The sequence below is a fragment of the Camelus bactrianus genome, chromosome 2 (assembly GCF_048773025.1).
Source record: "Camelus bactrianus isolate YW-2024 breed Bactrian camel chromosome 2, ASM4877302v1, whole genome shotgun sequence".
Lineage (NCBI taxonomy): Eukaryota > Metazoa > Chordata > Mammalia > Artiodactyla > Camelidae > Camelus > Camelus bactrianus.
The window spans coordinates 66,865,244-66,888,724 of record NC_133540.1 but is presented as its reverse complement, the minus strand read 5'-3'; the positions used below and the strand labels follow the sequence as shown (position 1 = coordinate 66,888,724).

General features: G+C 42.1%; 1 protein-coding gene across 2 annotated transcripts in view; it reads right to left on the bottom strand.

The window, feature by feature from the left end:
- TSPAN5 (tetraspanin 5) overlaps positions 1 to 17,787 on the bottom strand; it is a 152,700-nt gene extending 134,913 nt beyond the window's left edge. The window contains exon 1 of one of the 2 annotated variants that reach the window (XM_074343576.1): positions 17,303 to 17,787. In XM_074343576.1, the coding sequence (XP_074199677.1) occupies positions 17,303 to 17,383 (81 nt within the window). In that variant the 5' untranslated portion in view covers positions 17,384 to 17,787. The remainder of the gene's footprint in view (positions 1 to 17,302) is intronic. The other variant, XM_010953560.3, reaches the window with a different exon arrangement.
- Positions 17,788 to 23,481: the final 5,694 nt, after the last annotated feature.

Genomic DNA, 23,481 nt, shown 5'->3' with positions numbered 1-23,481 from the left:
TATACACACATACCTATACACATCTATCCGTATAAAATCTACATGTATCTATAGTGGACAGGATAGAGGCTGGTCTCAATCTGGGCAAAACTTTAGTTCCAGGGATCTTCACCTGTACAGCTGAAGGAAGAGAAACCACTTTGCCATAGCTCAGAAAATGAAAAGCAACAAGTCCACCTGATAAACGCTCACACTCTGAAAGGCACTAACTTTGGGGAGGGACATTGCTTTCTTTTACTATAACATCACTGATTCAGACTTCTGTTTCATTCCCATACAGTGAAGAACAATTTAAAATGCCAGATTCCTTAAAATTCAACAGCCCATAACACTAACAAAAACTTGTGAGACTCTAAATATAAATTCAATTAGAAAATTTGTAATTACAATCAATTATATAATAAACCACATTTCATAAACACACCTCCTTGTGCATAACAAATTTTTGCAGAAGGGCCCAGATGGATGCTAATCTTGTTCCTAAGCTGAGAAAATTACTTTAGTTTCAACTAACTTAATTCAATTAATAATTACTGGATACTTGTTAATTATTAGGCATATTTCTTTATGTTATTTTATTGGAACTATAATGTTCTGCATATACTACCATTAAAAAAACAAACAGGTAGGTATGTGGCCTCAAAATGACCCTATAGGCAATACATGAGAAATGCTGGCATTTGTGATAAAGCCACAGAGGGCTGATCAGGTCGTGGCAGGAATGGACATGGAGAACAGCTGCAGCTGTGAGAGGAGAAAGCAGGGTCCAGGAGACTGGGGAACGGAGCAGCTGCCCCAGCGAGAAAACTAAACTCTCAGATCCAGCTGTCAAAGGAAAGCATGGAGATACAAACTCCTCCAGTAGGTGAAGGACAAAAAGAAGCAAAGTTTGGCGTGAGTGAAAAGTGCTATTATACAGAGTGCAATTCCCTAGTAAGGAAAAGTTGACATTCCTGGATTCTGACATCACCTCTCCCAGGTAATAATGAATCAAAAGCCTGCACCTGTCCTGAGTAGGTATCCCTTCCACACCCGACTCCAATATCAGCATTCACGGGGCACTCACCACCCCCAACCCCCTCGTCAAGCTTTGCGCATGCTTCATCTCACTGAATCATTACAATTATCCTTATGGGTGGGCAATACCGTTACCACTTTCTGCCCAAAAGAAACAGTTCAGAGTGATGACATAACTCTTCACAGTCACACAGCTTGAAAGTACCAAAGCCAGTATTTGAACCCAATAAGTCTCACTTTTAATGACTATCTTAAATACTGCAATATTCTCTGCCTAGCTTGGATGGGGGAGGGGGGCTGGGGAGGGAGGAGAGAAAAAGAATAAATGTACCTTTTAAAAAATATGTATCACCTCGTACTATTTGGAGCACATCAGTGCAAAACAAATAACAAAATCCATGGGTATCTGCGTTGAGTAATAAAAAAACAAAAACAAACAACAAAAAACCCCAAAAAAACCCCAAATAGGTCACAAGCGAAATCATAGGTTAAGTTCATCACACGGAATCACCAAACACCTAATAGCTTAAATGAAACATGAACAATATTAGAAATGACAAAGAACTTCAAATAATACCTATGCCATCGAGCTTAATCTGTTCAATACAAAACCTTACGTGCAATTTAACTGGAGGCCTTTGCTTCTCTGGTAACTTAAAAGCCACATATGGAATCGATATGAAGCAGGAGTTTTTGAGTCTGCTCATTCCAAAGCGCAAGAGTAATGCGTAACAAATAATCTGAATACTCACTTAACATAAAGTCAGGCTGATGTTAATCAAAATGACTGAGCCAAAACTGTTTAGTAGAACCAAACGGAGTCAAAGCACTGGGTCTTGGAAACCTGGGCAATTCAGCAAGTACACAGCCTACAGACAGCAGAGACCAAATGCCGGCTTCAGCCTGGATCAACGTTTAAGCGGTAAACAGATAGATACCTTCTCCACCGCGCTCAGCACCACGTCAAATCCTCAAAGCCTCTAGTGGTCGGCTCCGCACGCCCGGCCCGCCCCGCACGCTCTTCCCGCTCCGCACGCTCCGCCCGAGCACCGAGCGCAGAACCTCCCGCCCACGGAGACGCTCCGCGCTAAGAGCACCGGCTGTCCCAACTTTACCAATTGGGGGTTTTGCAGAGAAGTTTCCATGGGGGAGGGGGGAGGATTTCACTATGAAGAGGGGAAAAAGGGGGAGAAAAGGTGGTAAAAACTAGAGGCCTAAAAGATTTTTAAGGTCGCAACATGGAAGTCGAGATTTTATCAAGACGGCAAAAGACCAATTAGAGGATAGTTCCAATACCTGAGCACTAAAAAGACAAAAGACTCTCCAAAGAACACTCAAATGTGTGCGCGGCCATTCCTGTTCCAAATAATTCCAACCTTCTGTGCTTTCATCAGCAGGTTAACCTTCTCAAAGAGTGAGCAACAGATTTTGTTACCTCAAAAGCAAAAGCAAAAAAAAACAAAAAAACAAAAAAACAAAAAAAACCTGTGTTCTCAACTCTGGAATTAACTTCACAGGAAAAAAGGGGGTGGGGCGGGATTCAACAGAAAGGACGCTTAAAATTTTAAAACTGCATTTTAAAAGGTTCTTAGCAACAATTAATGACTTGTTGGGGCCTCCAGCTAAGATACAGTAATTTTGTAGTTCAAAGAGTTTATTTTCTAGTTTTCATCTAAAAACCAAAAACAAACCAACCAACCAAAAACAAACAAGCAAACGGAAAACAAGAATGGCGTTTTTTCCTGTTTAGATACAATATTTAATTTAAATCCTACTTTTTTGTCAACTGGAAAGACATCCGGGGGAAAGCCTGAATGATCTGTATCGCTGGCTCAAATGCTCACCTCCACAACTGAAAGGCTATGTACTGATTATATTTTTTTTTAATTTTTTAAATTTATTTATGTATTTATTTTGGTGGGGGGCTGTAATTAGGTTTATTTATTTATTTTTAGAGGCGGTACTGGGGATGGAACCCAGGACCTCGTGTATGGTGATCATGCTGTCTACCACTTGAGTTATACCCTCCTCCCTGATTATATATACTTTAAAAATCCAAGGATATATATCAGTTTTAAATGGAATATATGTATTTTACAAAATATAAAAGCTATTCCAATCCTCTTTTTAGTGACACCAATTCTTTCATTTCTAAAATATTGATTCTATATCTTTTAAAAAATGAATAAAACATTATTTTCAAAATTTACACAATTATTTCAGACCCTGACTAGACAGCAACTTTAAAACTCTTAAAGCAGACAGTAGGAATATTAGGTATTAAATCTTGCAGACCAGGGAAAAGAGTTAAAGTGCCACATATAATAATATCATCTAGCCACTCCATTCAACTTATTCTTTCAAAAACCAACAAAGCTAAAAAGAACTGGTACCAAAATACACTACTTTAAGATTCCAGTGATGACGTTTAAAAAAAAAACAAACCTAAGTAGTATTTCTCACATGAGTTGTCATGTGGGCAGTTTCTGCACATCCTTGAATTCACAGGGTACCAACAATGAAACAGGTATTCAGAAAGTTGCCAGCTACATTTTTCTGCCCAAGTAAAGGTCATGTTAAAAAACATTTAAAGCTAAGAGCCTAGGTTTTGGGGTTTTGTTTTTCAGTTACTTAAAGCTTTAACACCTTCTTTTAAAAGTGTAGGGTTTTTCAAATGCCCAACACAGATTTATTGATTTGGGGGGAGTTGTGTGAAATTGATGTTTATTTACAAGGTATTTGTTCTGTATGTTGAAACACTTATTCTAAATGTTATCCTGAGGGGGGTAGATACTGGTAAAGTCAGAAGAAATGCTTAAAAGCTAGTGATGGAAAAGCATACTTCCTTTGCGAAGTTTAAGTAACCGGGGTTTGCTAAATCCAAATCATTGTAACTACCACTGAAACTCTAAAGTGGGCTGTTTGTTTTGGGGTGTTTGCTGCTCTCAGCATTTGACTAAGTCTCTACTTTTAATGTAATTGAACCAAGAGAAATTACTGGGATTGTGTTGAATTTCTTTTCCTTAAAAAAAAGGTATATTAAAGTTGCTGCATTGTTTTTACAATAGAAAAGTGTAAAGAAAGTACCCTATTCTAAAAAATGCACCAAATAAATGGATTCATTCCAAATTGAACATAATAGTAACTTGAAGGAAGAGACAGAGGAGAAGAAACCCACTGAGATAGAATTCCTAAGTATTTAAGGTTGACTTTCTGTTCACCTGAAATCCAACTTCCCAAAGCAGTTTCCTTTTACACCTACAGTGTAACTACTCACTTGGCGCTAGGGTTAGCAACTTTTCAGAAATGGGGGTACCCCTCTTTCTTCCCAATAGGAAATAGAACCTGGAATAGGGAAAAATTTTAACACATCCTCCCAAACATTTTACCTCAAGAGATTCATCCATCTGGCTAATAGATTTCAGCTTATAAATGCAGGTCTTCCTGCAAATTACTTAAAAGCAGTGTTCCCCAAAGTGAGACTCCCTGGTGACCTGGGGTGCCAGAGGAGACAATTTTAGAATACAGCATTAAGTCATCTTGAATAAGAAAGTCATATCCTTTTCAACTCTCTCTTAATCCTCTGGTCTAATCAAGAAGAAAGTCTCCATCTGATGCCAGGATGTTGAACACTTTGTACACTTGTTAACCTCCACTGTAACAAAGGAAATGAGCTCCTCCAACCCAGGGCTACCTAGAAGTTAACAAGCCATAAGATTGTTGCATGCATTTGAATAGTGATATTTTTTAAGTTTCATTTTTAAATAAACGTGTTGAAGGTTCAAAAACAGAATCGATTTGGGGGGAGGGTAGAGCTCAGTAGTAAAGCTCATGCTTAGCAGGCACAAAGTCCTGGGTTCAATCCCCAGTACCTCCAATAAATAAACAAACAAACAAACCTGACTACCTTCCCCCAGTCCATCAAAAACAAAAACAAAAACGGAGTAGATTTAAAAGAAAAGAGTAAGTTTGAAATGGTCTAGATCCTTGCAACTCAAAATGAGTTCAGTGGACCAGTAGCACCAGCCTCACCTGGGAGCGTGTTAATATAACAGATCTTCAGCCCCTCTTACATCTACTGCATCAGAATCTGCATTTTAAATAAGATCCCCACGTGAGTTAAAATTTGAGAAACTATAGGGTGGTACAAAAGTTTGTCCAAAACCATGCAGGCAGTTTGCAAATGACTGAGTTTTGGGATTCGCTGCTTTGGATCATCAGGTGACCATCCTCCAGGCACTCACTGAAATCAGCTAGTGGAGGTCAGAAGGACAGGGAGGAAACTCCAGTGCTTTCCTGCTGGGAGTCACAAACATCAGTGGATTGTGAGGTCAGTGAGTGAATCTAAACCAGTGGTGTTGGGGGTGTTGTGGGTAAGGTAAAATGGCTTTAAATATGCTCTTATAATACCCTGTCATGTGACACAGATCATCTTTTTTTACTAATGAATATTATAGTAAAAATTCTACTTAACCCTCCCCTTCATCCCTCCACTTCCCTCTTCGAAGGCCAGGGCTTTCTGCACACCTTCAGCATGGGAATGAGTGCCCAGGCTCCTCACACGTACTAAATTAGCATCCCCTGGCCTTTTCTCCCAGAGCTAAGCCCAGTCAGAGAGATAATTATGCTTGGAAATAAAAACACCTGGGTCTACTGCATCAGGTGGCAGTCCTGGAAGCAAAAGAGCACAGCTCTTGGTGCACGCCAGTGATGCTTCAAAGGAGAAGCCAGGCAGACCAAGATGGGTGGCCAATGATCCAGTAGTTCAGGCCAAAATTTTACGTCTTCGTCAACTGGACAGACATCCAAGGGGAAAGCCTGAATGATCTGTATAGCTGACTCAGTGTTCACCTTCACAGCTGAAAGAACATGTCAGAAATACAGCGTAAAACAATGACCAAAATATGCAGGGCTTGTGATACCTTAAAAGCTAAAAATGTAGCATTACAGCCATCTAGATATTTCCAGAATATCTAGATTTAACAGATTTTAATAAAGTGTTCCTTTTCTTTAAGGATCTTTTTGGGGGGTGGGGAGGTAATTAGGTTTATTTATTTATTTTTAATGGAGGTACTGGGGATTGAACCCAGGTCCTAGTGCATGCCAAGCATGTGCTCTACCACTGAGCTCTACCCTCCCCACTACAGTGTTTCTACTTCTCCCAGGTGTTAGGCCTAACACCAGAGTTCAACATCAGAAACTCAACTTCCCAGTACAAAACACTAATGTGAGACAGTCTGGTTTTACAAAGAAAATGAAGAGTGACTCTAAGGGGTAAAGAAGAATAGGAAAATTAACAACAAACAATAGACTTGAATTCATGGTCTGGTATATGTGATAAGAATTACATGCCATTCATTACAATGAAAAGAACATTGTGAACATTTGTTAGATCTTTTTTCCCTTTAGTTATTTTGAGAATGTACTTATGTAGGCAGAACATTACAGAGAACAAAAACTATATATTACAATGGGAGATTATTTTAATGGTTCTAAAAGAAGTCAAGAAAAACCCAAATGAAATTACAGGTGTGGAGGAAAATAGAGGAATAATTGCTAATACCTGTTGATTATTCCAAGCAGTTTATATATGTGAACTCCTCCAATCCTCTTGACTCTGAGATAGATGTTAGGTCTTAATACTACTGTGAAGAGCATCAATACTACTACAGAGAGTGCTGTTTTGCAGATGAGGAGACTTAACCTCAAGGTGAGTAAGTAGCCTGTCTAAGGACACAAGCCTGGGAATGGCACTGGGTAAAAATCCAGACATACTCCAACTCCAACCAAGCCCCTTAACACCAGGCTCTTCCACCTGCCTTCCACCAGAGCACTAGAGTGCCCAACTGAGGATGCACCTTTCATCACCCTCTAATGCCGGACCCTGTAAAGAACCTTCCAAAAGCTCAATGACTGGAATCTTCGAAGGTTAAGGGACTGCACTATATTGATACGACTATACCTTAAAACAGGAAAACTAAGTTTTGGCATTAAATGCTTCAAGAGTGATTAGAACTACTTACTCACTTGGCAGAATTAAGTTTTAAGGCTGCTTCGGGGGAAATATTAACAGTTGAGGGAAATTTTTGTTGGAAGCAAAACGTTATACTTCGAGAAATGCTTAAGTCAAGTATTCCTCTTTTAGTAGGACTACTTAATTAAGTACCAACCATTAAAATAGCTGGCCTGAATATTTATTAGAGCACCAGCTGTTCCCTCCAGATTTTTAGAAATTCAAGACTTGGTGCCAAGTATAATTTAGAAGAAAAAAAAAATTCAACAAGTAAAAAGAGCCCTATGTCTTGCAATACTTATCCAAATAGTAAACAGTAGCTGGAAGAGGTGTGGAACATCACTGTGCCTTTTCAATGAGAAGAGCCAAAATGTTTTGCCCACCATGTCCAAATACTATTTTGTTATTGAGGTTGGTGATTATATTATTTAAAAATTATACCTTACATTTCATGATTAACATTCGTTTATGTACATACAGATAATATCACAGTGCTAACCACAGGGTTGGTATGCCATTCTGGGTGTGTTTGTTTAGAAATGCTGATAACTATGCCCCAGTAAAATACCTCTGAGAAATAATTGAGGGTTTTTTTTTTTGTTTGTTTTTGTTTTTTTTTTTTTTTGGTGGGGGGCAGTAATTAGGTTTATTTATTTATTTAACTGGAGATACTGGGAATTGAACCTAGGACCTTATGCATGCTAGGCATGCAATCTACCACCAAGCTATAGCCTCCCCCTCATAAGAGATTTTTATTCCAAATTGTATTTCTTTCAAAAGATTACCAATTTAGGAGCTCAGCCATAATCAAATACCTATTTTTTTTCCTAAAGGGGGCAGGGGAAAGGAAGAAGTCCAGGGGTAGGGGGCAGAATTCATTATGCCCACTCTGAATATTCAACATTGAAACTCTTCCTGCTAAAGAAAAGTGACAAATATCAGGTTTGGGTCTCCGATGTTCACTTTACTGTCAGCCCTTTGTGACAGTGCTGTAAACTTGGATACAAGAGAAGAAATGTCCCCGCCTCAACCTGACAGCAGAGGGAAGTCAATGAAACAGCCACAGAGACTCAGAAAGCAACTCCCCTCCTCCCCTCCTCCTTTCCTCCCCTCCTCCTTTCCTCCCCTCCTCCCCACCTCCCCACCTCCAGGGGAGGACACTTGGGGCTGAGGGCACGGGAGGAAGTCTCCAGAAACAGAGCCTGAAAGGAAGAGCACCTTGGACAGGGAGGCTGGTTTTTGGAGGGGAGGGCAGTGCGCTGTCCTGTCCGGCGTCTATGGTTAGATCCAGTCCACTGCACTGAAGGGTGCAGGACAGCAAGGGCAAAAGAACAAAATGCCTATTTCTTCATTGTTCCTGTCGAATAAATAACTAGCTTCCATCCCTATATGATGCTAATTTTTAGCATCCTAATTGCAGCACAAGAGAGTCTCTTTAGCAGAGATTTTCTCATTTTGTTTTCGGGGCTTTCAGGTTTAAAAATAAACTGGCATCTTTGGATTAATAAAAAATTCCATGAGGGATAAAATAGGCCACACTATTTTTTTTTTCCTCGTAAGCAAAGAACACCAGCTTCATGTGCTGATGAGATCAGTCACCCTTTGGTCATAGCCCTATGCCGCCCTCTCCCAGCTCCCCCAGTGTACCCTCCAGAGAGTAATGGGAAGAGATGCCACATCTTGCCAAGAAAAACAAGCTAGAGCTCCTCAACCTCAGCTGGGCATCAAAATCACCTGCAGGGATTAGAAAAAAAAAACCAAAAACAAACAAAAACACCCCACTAATACCAGGGTCCCATCCTAGGCCTCCTGGTGGGAAGACTGAAATTTCCTAACAACTGACTGATTACACTGCTGTGTCCATAAAGAGGTGAAATATCAACTAATCCGTCAGAAGTCACCCCTTATCAGGGAGAGGGACCTCCTATGCTTGAAGAAAAGCCCACAGAAGAAAAACCCAGATGAGAAATATTTTTTTCTACACATGCCTTGACCTTCAAGATTTAAAATTATCTGAAGGCTAGAATGGTGGTTCTCAATCATTTGTTTAAGCAGTAGACCCCTTTTTTCAAGCAGAACTCTTCGTGGTATCCCAAAACATCAAACTTAATGGCTGAGCTTCTGCAGGGGAAAGAGAGGGCAGAGAACCTCTCACTCAGCCCCGGGCACACCTCAGGGAAGCCCCGGGCTGCTGGAAGCGCAGTTTGAAAGCCACTGGGCCAGAATAAGACATTTCAATGGGATAAATACATAGCACTAAATCTAAATTCAAGTAATGCACTGGAGGGTTAGGGCTTCTGATTAGCGCTTAGCGCAGGGAAACGGGTTTAACAGAAGTTCACCTGAAAAAGAGATGAAGGTTTCATTTCACTGGAAATTCAACTTGAGCCAACAATGTTCTCTGGCTGCCAGGACAAGCATGTGTGGTTCAGCCTGGGTTAAGAACTACTACTTGTACTGAGACATTTTTCCTTTTAGAAAGTACCTTCACATGCGTGATCCTGTTTAATGTTAGGTATCAACTCTGCAAGCTATTGGAATTACATTCAACACATTTTAGATAAGCAACTGAAGAACGAATGTCAGAATAACTAACTCCAGGACAAACCCAGGCTTCTGCCTCCAGGTCCAGCATGGCCCAGAGACTTAAGGGGGAGCTCGAAAATAACCGCGCACCACTCTCTGGAAGGTTGGAACAGTGTGTGAAAATGTGTTCCCTTCTGTTTGCTACATTAAGGGAGGTGTGTCCAAATGGGACCACAGGCCGAGTACCATGACCAGGACAAAGAACAATCTGGAAATAGTGTATGAAGATCAAATGGAAAAACTAAGAGCCTTTAAAGATGGAAAACAGAAGGTTTGGGAATGGCAATAACAGCCATTTTTTTAATAACACAGGGCTAGGCAGAAGGAAGACAAGTCGTATGGTATCATACAGGACTAACCTAGGCCCTTCCACTCTTCCTTCCCGAAAAATTCAGTCCTCAAGTTACGAGTGGGGGCACAGGAAGGTAGACCTTCATGCAGGGAAAGACATGGGGAGGGATGTGGAAGCCCAGAGCAGCGTAACAGAGCCTGATCAGTGTCCACAGTGGGATGTGGGGCTGGAGCACCAGCAGGTAAGGAGGGCAACCATGTGAGGGGCAGGGGGAGCAGTGGAAGACTGGCTACATAAGGGGAGATTTAATTAAATAAGTACATTGTTAAGGATAATGGGAGCCAGAATTCTCATTGTCAAAGAAGGTAGTTATAAATATGGAAAAGGAAAAACCTAAAATAAACCCTGTGGCATCAGACAGGGATCTGAGGTACCACTGTAAATGCATAGTTTTCAAAATATATAGCTACGTATAAAAATGCAGATGTACACATGTGCATATGTGTATGCGCACACACATATTCCATAGTTCTGACCACTGAGAGGCCCCAGGGGTGGTGATAGACTCAGAGCAATAAGCACACTTTGTGACTGGATCTTGGCTTCTAGATACCATCCTCCACTCAAAGGAACCAGGACTTCTTGGGGAAATACATGATACAAAAGATGACAGCAGTAAATTTCAAGATGAGCTTGGAACATCTTATTCTGCCAGAAAGCAAAGCAGTGCTCGAAGAATGATGGGAGTTAAAGGGCACAAGAGGCAGCATGAAAAGATGGACTGCCAAACCTGGGACCAACTGGAATGCCAAAGGAAGTAATAAGAATAACAGTTTAATTAAAACACACTAGGAAAAAAAAAGATCGTAAGTTCTTAGTGATGTAATTAACAGATCGAAAATCTGATGAGGGATGAGCTATTCACATAGTTTCACAGTAACATGACACAAAATATGTATACATTACAAAAGGGAAAAGAGTCACTTTAAGGTGGATAAACTTGGCAGACAACACTTTAATCAAGTAACCATCATTAGTAATGGAACAAATACAAACAGAAATCACTGCCACCTGACGGATGCACTGAGCAGAACACAGCAACATTTCTGTAATTCTCCTGCCAAAGAAGCACAGCCAGAATCTAAAGATGAGAAAATGGCAGACAAACCCAAATTGAGGGACATTCTACAAAATAACTAGTTTAAAATCTTCAAAACTGTCAAGAACCTGACATTGAACGACTAAAAGAGAAAAAGACCCAACTAAATACAATGTGTCTTCTGGACTGAATTCCTTTGCTTTATGAGACCTGATTGGAACACCTAGGAAACCTGAATGATGGTAGTAATGTATCAGTGATAATCGCCTGGCTTTGACAGCTGTACTGTGGTGTTCTAGGAGAATATCCTAATTTACAGGAAATATACACTGAAGTATTGGTGTGATAGCCATCATGCTAGCATCTTTTTCTCAAATGATTCCGGAAAAAAACAAATTGTACCACTTGCAATTTTTCTGCAGGTCTGACATTGTTTCAAAATAAAAATTAAAAATCAACAACAGTAAATTAGGAAGATAGAATCTGGGGGAAAAGGTTACATCTAGTGTGAGGGATTGATGAAACTCTCAAGTGATTAAAGTGGTCCCAAAACAGATCCATCCTTAGAAAGGTTGGCAGGATGTTACAGAGAAAGTGCCTCACTGATTAGAAAGTGAGAGAAGACGACACCTCTGTACTTTCCAATGATTTCATTATTCATTCATTCAACAAATATTTATTAAAAACCTACTGTGTTTCAGACAATCTGCTAGACCATGAGCTTACGAAAATGAGTAAGAGTCTCTGCAGTTGAAGCCCTTATATTCCAGTGAAGGATGATGATTCAGAAGTCTTGTTACAATTTTAAGACAGTCATCAGTATTACATATAGAGAAAAGCATGTGACTCAAGAACACTGTCTTTAATACTCCATTTTTCACTTATGAACTTTTAGTGACTACACAATAGTTTATTATTCTATCATATTCTTTAACAACATTTTCATCCTAGCTTTTTGCGCTTGTGGGTGGTGTTAACTGAGGCATATGCAAAATCTTTATCACTTTTCAATTATGAACAGATGTAAATGACTTGCTTGATGTTTTATTTTAGAATAACAAGCATCTTCTAAAATAAGTTTCAAAGGAGAAGCTAGGGCTATAGTTATGCAAGAGACTTAACATTCTAGAAGTGAACCCTGATATGTTCTTCAACACGTTGAAAGTCATTCCACGTTCCTGCTCTCCAATTTCGTCGTCTGTCGCGAAGATGTCATAATAGGCTTGTAAACTGCTTTGAGATGCTTTGAAGAAAGACATCATAATTACAAAGTTCTGTTAAAATACAGGTTGCTTATACCCTTGGCCTGGGACTAACTATTACCGTGGACGTATTAATTCAGAGTGATCCATCTAAATGAGCTCACCTTGGCAATTTTATGGTGGGTGGAACCTTACTTGGTTTTCCAACTTTTCGCCTTGGCTTCGTTTGAATCTTCCGGGCATATCATCAAGTGAGAATGCTTCAGTGCCTTCTCACTGACCCAAGAATGAACAACCAGACCAAGTAAGTCAGTACTCAATTCCTTTCCCCACTGAGGTCTCTACACCCTTCTTACATTTTTCCCATTTGACACTTTCATAACCATATTTAGCTTTCTTCCTACCATCTCCCTGTAATTCAAAAGGCAATTTAGACTCCCATATGGTTGCCATCGAAGCTAACAGATGTCTAGCAAATTAAAACAAAAATTATGACTTATAAACTGCTGATGTATCATCATCCCAGAACATCTTACAATTTATAGTGAATCATAAGATAAGGCTTCCCACTTGATGCCTCCCGCAAGGTTCCCTAAATCTCTCTCCTCTGAATTTAAGCCCTGTGGAAACAAATTAGATGCAACATTCTGCCATCAAACTTGGATAAACCTCCACTTAAAGACACAATGTAATATTTGAAAGCATATCAAAGAGAAATTTGGCCTCAAGTATCAAAGGCTTTCTAAACTCTGTACAGCAAAGAAAAGAGAACAATGACTTGATCTCCCAAGTCATTCAAGCCTTCCACTGGTCCATTGGGCTTTTTTCAAATAAGATTAAATCTGCTGAATCCATTCACCTCAACTTCTTGGCACATCTTAAGAGGAGCATCATTACCTGGTAGTAAGGATGCCGGAGTACCAGGCTAATAAGGTATTCTAGAAATTCTATAGCCAGGATGAAATTAGTATGAAATCTGGAGACAATGACACAAACCATATTCACCATTTGTTAAATACTGAGACACTGTGCTGAGTCGTACCTTATTGCATCCTTGAATCTACAACTCTATTGAATGATGTTATCTTTCCTTTATAAACAAAATTAAGGATCAGTGCAGCAGACTGTATTTTCCAGAGATGGTCACAACCCACAACCTTGACACTTGTCCAACAAAAGAAGGAATTGCTTTCTTTGCCCCTCCGAAATTGAGCAGGTTCCACATATGCTTTAAACAGTGGAAGAGATAAAAGTGACACTGGGCCAGTTCCGGGAGTAGCCTTAACTGGCTGGAAGTTTCTCCTTCCAGTCTCAGAGACAGGGAGAAGCCATGTCTAGGTGCCCCAGCCAACAACCCTGGCTGAGCTCTCAGCAAGCATCACCTGCCAGTCATGTGAGTACGCCATCTTGGGTATCCCACCCCTGTGAGCCTTCAGGTAACTCCAGCCCAGTCCCAGCCCACTGCAACTGCATGGGAGATTCCAAGTGCAAATCACCCAGATGAGCCTGGTCAAATCACAGAACTATCAGATACAATACAATTTTATTTTAAACCACTAAGTTTTGGGGTTGTTTGTTATGTAGCAATAGATAACCAGAATACTGAGAGATCAATTTACTTCCCTAAGAACAGTGAAGTATTAGAGCCAGAATATAAAAAGTTCCAGAACAAAACATCTATTAATGGTGAGTAATGAGATGTGGGGGTTCAGTACCCAAAAGAAGCAATTTTAAAATAAAACTGCCTTTCTCTTCCCTCCCCCACCCCAGAGCAGCCTCAGGGTTTTCTGAGAAATGTCCCAATATGGTGACACTCTCAATGAAATCAATTCCCTTCTGGCTTGAGTTCTTCCAATATAGAATAGGGAAAATAAGATTTTCCCCATTCCCCCTGATAACTAATGAGAAAGGAATCTGTACAAGATGTTGACTTTGTTACTTAGAATATCATTACAACCATTATAAAAAGTATTCAGATTTTGCACATGAAACTGTAATAATAAAAATATATTTAATGACTCACAGGACTACATTTGAGATTCAGAGTGGGGAGAGGAAAGAATGTATATTATGCCAATAAGTGAATAAGCCAAGAAGAAATTAGGGAAAGATTTTTCTTTTTAATGAAAGGATCTTTGAGAGAAAAAAAAAAGTGGCCTTCAGACAAGTCTCAGTAAGAGAAAAAGTCTATAATTTAATAAGTGTCCCAATATATACTTCTTTCATGATATATTAGTGCCCATTTCTTCTATTTTTCTTCCCTGCATATTAGAGCTCAGTAGACTCATTCTTTTTCAGAACCAGAAAGAACCTTACAACATGTCTAACTCTTCATTTTAACAGCTGAGAAATTGAGGCCTAGGGCAGTTAACTGACTAGCAAGAAGTCAAACTACTCATTAGTAAGAGAGCCAAGCTCTTAGTGCTGGTGCTACTACGTTCTCAATTTTTATTTTCCCAGAACCTTACCTCAAAATGTCTTCAATGTTTTTAAATTTCTAGCCTAGAATTTCACAATGTGAAAATGGAAAATTAGGAAACCATGCTCTCTGTGATCAATCTCTTGTTCATAATCTTGTAAGAGTAGCCCTGAGTCTGCCGTTTCTGGCAGTCGCAGACAGGATGGTGACTCTGTACAGAGCAAAGGCGTGCAACTGTACAGAAGCAGCCTAGCAGTTACTGACCCCAGTCATTCAGTCACTAACATCTTAGTCTGAATAACTGTGATCAAATAGCATGGCCACCTGCCTGCTGACTGTCACTCTAGAGACCAGGGTACTGACAAACTGAGAGATTCAAATATCGGGTAATTTTGAAACAGACAGCAGATTAGGGAAGGTGTAAAGGGTTATGGGAGTGGAAGGCTTCAGGCACAGAAAGGAGGAACAAGGTGTGTAAAAAGCAAAGTAAGAGAGGGGCCCCAATAACAAAGGCATCTATGAAATAATTCCACCTGGGGCAGCTGGTTTCGTTCCAGAGACTAAATCTCCTTTCAGGCATCCCATAAAACTCCCCTCCAGAGATGAAGACCTTCAAAATCAGACTCTCTTCTGGAACTCTCTATGCAAGCATGCTGCAATTCTTTGAAGCTCTCCACAATTCTAGAGGTTTTGCTACAACCTAGTCCACAGAAAATACTAAATGTGCCTCTGTACACTACAAAATTACACCAAACTGTCAGGGAAACAGGCCCAAATCCCTTTATTTCTTTTCCACCTCTTGCTATGAAACTGCAGAGAAAGCCCCTGGGTGCCTTTGTTGCCTGGTAGCTGAAATGTGCAACTTTTGGAAGTGTTCAAGTAGAATCAAGAGGCTTGGACTCACTACCCTCACAAGATCTGGCCCCAATTCCGTAGTCCCTGACTCTCAAAGTCATGAAAGTTTCAAGTTCAAATAAAATCAAAATGCCTCACTCAGAAATGTGACGACCCACCACTTTTAAACATTCCCAAGAGGGACTGAAAAAAAGAAAGCAAAGAAATAATTTCTTCTTCCTATATTTGTAGCAGTGTCTGACTGCAGGGAGGGGGTGACTGCTAACAGGAATCATGTCTCATCCCTGACAAAAAATTGCCTGTGAAGGACTGAATCTGGTATTTATTCACGTGTCCCCCCTCATTATCTTTATCAGTCCTTGAGGCCGGATGACATATTGATACAGAAAGTGATCTCCAACCCCTTCCACTTCCTTTCGCAAAACATGCGTGAGTAATGCAGGATGCTCCTACAGAAAACAGAAAATGAAAACAAAATAGCCTGGTAAATGCGTGGTAGGAAAAAAAGAATATAGAGAGCTATATTGACAACTGTTCTAATAGATGTATGTTTACAGCAAAGGCCTAAATTAAAGGAGAATCAAAATAAATACCCCCTGTGTTCAGACTGCTGTGGATTATTATTGATCCCACCATTGGGTTTTTGTTTATCTCATACTGAACCTATACTGAACAGCAACTTGGAGAACCCTCCAAACCCCAGACAGCCACCATCTTTACTTTCCATGGGAGGAGAACGGGGAGAAGAGTGCACAGTAAGGAAGAGGATGGGATGGGATGGGATGAGATGGAGAAGAAAAATAACAAGGTCCTTGAACCAACATTTTCCCCTTGTCCTGTGAACTCTTTGTCTGGTTGCTGAACATGTTTGTGAGATCAAGGAAAAGAAACAAACAAAAGAGTAGGCGTCCCAGCCTAATTACAATAGGTGCCCAGCACAATGTAGTGCCAGCAGAGCATGGTTTGAATCTTTCGTTCAAGCATCTGCTCTCTTGATAGCCCCCTAAAGCATGTCTCATACACCTTCTCCTTTGCGTTTCTCCAAGGTTTCCCCCAAACGGCCCCGCTCCATGTCACTCCTCAGAAAAGGAGGACGTGAGGCACGAACACATTGAAACATATGTTGATGGTGACTTATTAACCTGACAGTAATATAAAAGAGAAAAATAAATCCCTCAACCCCACAAGCCCACTGCTCAGTCCATTATGCAAAAGGAGCGCCTTCCATATGAAGAGGAAGAGCGTGCAGTAAACGTTATTTACGTACACATTACAGAACCATATACCACGGCATCTGCATCCTACACAAAGCCTGAGATGGTGCAAGAAGATACACGCTGAGCATGGCACAGACCAGCCGCGGCAACACGGAGCCAAGCCCTTGTCCAATCAGATCCTTGTTAGAAGGTGGACCTCAGGGTCGGCTCTACCCGATTAGCCTTCCCTATTATGACACCACGCTCTGACCAACATCCATATCCCACCGGGAGCAAATCTCATTCGAGTGGTTGCTCATTTCTCAAACGGCCGAGCCCTTTCTTTCATCTGCATCCCTGCTATTCGTCCCTTAAAAAGCCAACCCAAGGCCTGGGTGCCCCCTTTCCGGCTCGATTTTTCTTTTTACCTCTTCTCATTCCTAGAAAGGATTAAATGTTTATCTCTCCAACGCGCAGGCTGGAAAAGCGGAAGGCAAATGCCTTTCAGTGCTCCGGCAAGCTCCCAAAGGTCTGCGAAAAGTAAAGGCAGCGAGCAACGTGGGGGAAATCGTCGCGAATCGACCGGCCACAATAGTTGAAATCCCAGAAGTGCTCCAACTTACCCAAAATATGACATTGAAGCCAAATATGAAATACTTGATGCAACAACTGACTTCAGGACCCTTGTAATGCTTCCCGGACATCCTCTGGGTTCATGAAGACACTTGCCCCGGCAGCCCGAGTTTGGAGCCCCGGAGCACGGTTGCTCGGAGCAGCCCGGCGGGAAGCTGGGGCTCAGGGACGCTGCTTGGGGCCGCGGCGCGGCGGCCGGGGCTGAGCAGCGCAGGGACCGACCGGCGCAGAGCGGCTCCCGCACCTCCAGCCCCTCGCGCGCCGAGGCCGCCGGAGCCGGGGTGGCCGCGATCCGGCGGGGAAGCGCGCGTTGCAAGACCCGAGCTTCGCTGAAGCTGGCCTCGAGCACAAGGCGAGCTCCTAAGTCCCTCTGCCAGGCGATCTGTCCGTCGGTCCGTCTCCGGGCTTCGGGCAAATGCGGCCGCGGCAGATGCTGGTGGAGACGCTACTCGCTCCCTCCCACCCCTCGCTCCGCCCGCCGATCGCTCCGCCCGCTCAGCCGGCAGCTCCTCCGCCCGCGCCGCCTGCAGCTCCGCCCGCCGCCCGCCGCCTGCCGCCCAAGCCTCAGCGAGGTGCGCGCGCGCACGGGCTCGGGCGCTCCCGGGCGGCCGCTGTGCACCACGTAGCCGCGCCGCCCCTCCTTCCAGCGCTCTGCGCTCCTCCTGCACCCTTTCTCCCCGCCCCTTCTCCGGCCAGCTCTGAGCGCCGCCGACCCCCCGGGCACTGCAGCGGGGTAGGTGGGGAGGAAGGCAGGCAGAAGGGAGAAGGAAGGGTACCAGAGGAGAGCGCCCATTGGGAGCAGCCTGGAGGAGTGACCGGGATTGATAAGCAGTGGGTCTCCCTCTGCCACTCGCAGCAGCAGGCGGCTTCTGGAGGGACGCGGGGGAGAGGGTGGCTTCGGGGCGAGAGGGTTGGGTGAGTAGCAATCCTGAGTGAGAGTCCCACAGCCGACAAGCCTCCATCTGGGTGTAGTCACACTCGCGCCCCCTCCACCACCCGGTTACGTTGCAAGAGAACACGCCGGGCCACCGAACCGGAGAGGAAATGGGTCGTAGACTTTGCTGGGAGCAAAGGGGAAGGATAAGGTGTTAGGGAAGGGGGAGAAAAGAGAGACGGGAAACGGAGGGGGGTTGGGGGGGGAGAGCGAATCTGGAGGGTTGCACAAGAAAGCCCCCGGAATCCCAGTGCTGTGGCTCCATCCCAACCTCCCTATCTGCGAGAGGAAGAGGCTTATCCTAGAAATGGGGACGAGGAAGGAGAGATGGCCCAAAGGAGTCCTGACCGGGGACACGATCCTCGCCCTAGGTCTGTTTCCAACAACACAAACCCAGCTGCAAATGAGTCCCCCACCCCCCGCCCCGAAATGGAATAGTGCCCGAAGGAACTTGACCGGTCCTAACTCTAAGGAGGAATCCAGAAGGAGTTGAAGGACTATCTTCTGGGGAATCTGAATTGGGTTTATAGCTCATGACCGATTAAGCTTTTGACCTCTGAGAAAGATAGAACGTGGCTGGAAATTGGGTTGTAACCCTACCCGAGAAGATCTGCCCATGAGTTGCGTGTCTGCCCACCTCCTGGAGGGTTTCATGGGTTCTGGCAAGCCAGTACCAGTATTTCATGGAAAAAGAATGAAGAACCGCTCAGAACTCTGTAAACATCTGTGGGAATTTTTTTTAAGGCTTCAGAAAGCTAGAAAGAGATGAGATCAGGAAAAATTTCCAGCCCCACCTCGTGTAACCTGGTACTGGGGACAGAAATCTGCATGTTTCCTAAGGTCCCCAGGTGATACTTAAGTATACTTAAGTTTGAGAACCTTTGGCATAGGATTTCCCTAGTTAACTAAAAGTAAGAACTTTTCTCAAAAACTAGCTAGCTAGTTGATAACCTTATGGAGCAGCAAGAAGTTACTTTTTCTTGCAATAAACCACACGTCGATAGGCTTGTCCTTGCAAGGGATTGGGGCCATTCTGAGGTCACAGATAGGAGCCAGGGTACCCACAAAGGTGGAAGGAGATCTGACCCATTCAATACCCCAGAACTATGACACTGGCTAACAGTAACTTTAGCCATTTGGATAAACTAACCCTCTCTCCCTCAAGTGTCCTCCACTTACCCAAAACACTCAGCATACTACCACCAATCTGGTAGACTTCAAAGGTAAAGTCTGCTTTCAGCAGCAGGTTCCCTACTAACAGGAAGGCACTGGCAAGGTTTACCTAAGTCTATTTGTGCTATATTGTAATTCTTTCCATATATAAATAGAACAGTTGCTGCAGATTCCCAGATAAGTCAGAGGAAAGGTCTATCTTAAGCTGATGTGACACAATTTAGAAAAGGACTAGAAATTAGATCCAGCTGATGACTGAGTTGATCCCTAAGCAGGATTTATCTTCAAAATAAAACTCAACAGAGAAGGGGAAGTTCAGATAACTCACTGGTAATTTGGAGGGCAGGGGGTAGCTAGTTGAATTCTCATTTCATATGTCAAAAGTAAGTTCTACAGATGCACAGACATAGAAAACAAACTTATGGTTACCGGAGGGTAAGGGAGCTGAGAAGGGATAAATTGGGAGTTCGAGATTTACAGATACTGACTACTATATATAAAATAAACAAGTTTATACTGTATAGCACAGGGAACCATATTCAATGTCTTGTAGTGACCTATAATGAAAAAGAATATGAAAACAAACATATGTATGTATATGTATGACTGAACTATTATGCTGTACACCAGAAATTGACACAACATTGCAAACTGACTATACATCAATAAAAATAAATAAAAAGTAAGTTCTAGGAGGATTTATGAGTTAAATATACTTTTTAAAGCAAACCAGAAAATAGAATACTATTTGTTAAACTCTGGCTAGAAGCATTCCATGTAATGGTGAGCACTCTGGACTCTGGCTAGAAGTATTTCTCAACTTAGAAGCAACAGAAGAAAATAATCAATGGATATGTCTGGGTAATATCTTAAAACTTCTGTGTCAAACATTGTTTTAAACAGCAACCTAAATCAAAACAAACAACAACAACAAAAATAGTGATGGCAAATTTGAAAGAAGTATGAATAGCTGTATTATAAGTAGGGCTCATACAGGTAAGGTAAAATACAGAATCTCAATGATTGAGTATAAACAGAAAACAAATAAATCACATACAAAGAAACCAAATAGTAGTAAATATATGGTGAAAAGTAACCTTAAAGTAATTAAAGAAATAGATGTTAAAACAAATCGCTGATAAAGATACAGAGACAATAAGCATGCTTTGCTCATACATTGCTTATGGCACTGTAAAATGATACTGGCCATTTGGAAAGCATTTTGGCTGTATGTTACAGGTCAGAGTGCTCCCCTACATTTTGACTCAGCAGTCCCACTTCTGGGAATTTAGCCAAAGAAATACTTCAAAATAGGGAAAAAGTTATATCCTGCACGTTGTATGTCACAGCATTATTTATATTGAAGACTTGGCCACAGCTACAAGAGGCTAGAGTAGGGGCTATCCCCAACTTCCTGTAGCCACCTGGACCACCATGTGGCTTCACATTTCTCTGCTTTGCCCAGAGCATTCCTGGTCTCTGCCTGAAGCACCCTCCCTGCCTGTGTCTGTGAGCTGAGCTCTCTTACTTATCCTCAACATTTTTGATCCGCATTTAAAGGCTCTGTCTTTTGTTCCCCCAACACCTCTTACATTCTCTGCATTGGCGCTTGGAGACGACCTGTAATTACTTGTTTACCTGCTGGTCTCCTCCACTCCACTGCGACTCCTTCAAGGGTGTGGTCTATCGCCTTTTGATCTTAGAATCACGAGCGCCCTGCACATGTTTCAGGTGCTTGAGAAATATTTATCTAAAATATGGATGAATCACTGAGTCAGACCTTTGATAGACATTAAGGATGCTGATCATAAAGAGGATGTGGCAATGTGTGAATACATTATAATGTTAATTTTTAAAGGTACTATATGTGGAACTATCTCAAAGTAATATGAAAATTAGATGAAAAAAGCAAGGTACAAAACAGTATACATAGTAGGCTACCATTTTGTAAAAAATAGTTGTAATAATAAAGTGTGTTGGCATATTTCCTTGTTAATGGGTAGGCTACGTATGGAAGAAAACAAAAGAATGTAGTAATAGTTTAGGGGATTGGGGAGTACAGACCGCAGGGCTAAAGATATAATGGGAGGGAGACCCGCTTTATTTTTCGATGAGATTACTGCTTTTTTTTTTTTTAGTATACTCTTCTGTTTTCAAAATTTGTACCGTGTATGTGTACAAATTTTGTACATGTATATAATATGCCTGTTTTGAAAAACAAGTCAACCTACAAAACTGTAGGCGATTATACGAAAAAAAGTTAGGAGTTAATTCTTGCCAAATAATAACAGTTGTTAGATGGTGGGACTGTGGGGGATTTCGTTTTCATGTTTCTGCTTTCCATTTTTTTAACATGGTTATATTGCTTTTACAATTACATGGATACAACTATCAATAAAGACATAAACCAATAACTAAGGAATCATTCTATTTATTTCAGCACAACTTTTCATGACTCAATCAATTCTGACCTATTTTAAGGAGGGGGAAAAAAAAAAAAAAGAGTAATTTTCTCCCTGGAGATGTTATAGCCATCTCCTTTATATTTCTGAGGTTGAAAAAATGGTTAATAAGTTTAATTACTGAAAAGTTAATCAGCCTTTCAAATGGCAGTGAGAGCAGGTAAAGCATGTTCTTCTAATAGTTGCCTAGCTAGACAGCAAGATATGACAACAGCATGTTAACCTAAGACACCAAATTTAATGAGCTTGTCAGTCTCTGTGTTTCCCACCCACCTTTCCACCTCCCTCCTCCCTTTCTTTCTCTGTCTCTCTGCAACTCTCATCCTCTATTTTCCTTTTCCTGCTCTGTGGCCAGCCCTGGTGTTTGCCTACCCACCCCCAATGCCTCCTTCCTCTCAGATCCCGGGTGGTGTTCCAGCATCACCACTCTTTTCACACCCACATGCTTTGGGAAGACCCAACTCCAGTGAATGAGCCTTGACCTTCTGAGCCAAACCCAGCCTCTTGCCAATGTCTGGTCCAGAAATGGGCATGAGACAACTTTGGCTAATGAGGAGAATCTGCTGGTAGTTTCCTCAAGTCAAAGAGATGTCCTCTTTTCGGCATTGGACTTAATTGTGTTTGGATGTGACACCTGGATCCTCTACAGCATGACCATAAAGACCACTCCAAAGATGGCAGAGTGAGGAAATGAAAAGAACCGAGCCATCATCACCTGGCTGATTTGTTACCTCAGGGCTTCCTGTCCCAGGAGAGAATGCGTTGGTGGAGGCACCCTGAGGGAGGTTTTCTGTTTCCTGCAGCTCAAAGTGTTCTGTTTTAAACACTCTCCTTCTGGTGTTCTCCCCCGACCCTTTGATTTTCTCTTCTTGAGTCACCAGCAGGGTTTCCATGCTTCTCTCAGCACCACTCTTTTTCTCCTTTCCCTCCCCCACCTCTTCCCCAACTGTTCCTGTCTCTCTTCAACTACACAGGGGAAACCTTTAGCACAGTCTGACCAGTTCACACCCACTCCTTTCTCTCGCTTTCTCAACCACAAAGTGCTTCCCCACCTCCAGCCACGTCTGTACATCATGGCTGACAGGTCAGAGTTGATCCAGGCGGGGCCAGCTGGAGAGTCTGTCTCTCTCCAGTTGAGATTCCTTAGAAAAGGGATCCCTGCACATGGCTGAAATGGAGGTGATATTTTCAAGAGGTGTGAGGGGGGGAGTGCTGTGTTCCCAGGAGGAAGCCAAGACTCTCTCTGCAGAAAGAGGAAGGAAGCACAAACACAGAGAGAGACTAGGTCAGAGTCTCTGACAGCGTGGGCTGTACATTTTGTGCTCTGAAAAGCTTTCAGCCCTGCTAAAGGCTTTCTACTTCTGGATTTCTTCAAGAGGACCCTATCCTTGAGGTTTATGAGGTTTTTAGATAGAATTCTTCCATGGCATCCCATTTTGGCTCAAGCTACTTTGCCACAGGCATCTCATATTTGAAATCAAAGAACCTTGATTAAAACAGCAGGTCCTCCCACCTCAAATCCATTACCTAATGAAGTAGACTTAAAACATTTTTTAATTGGCCATAATGTAAATTTTTGTTATATTAGTGAATTAAATAT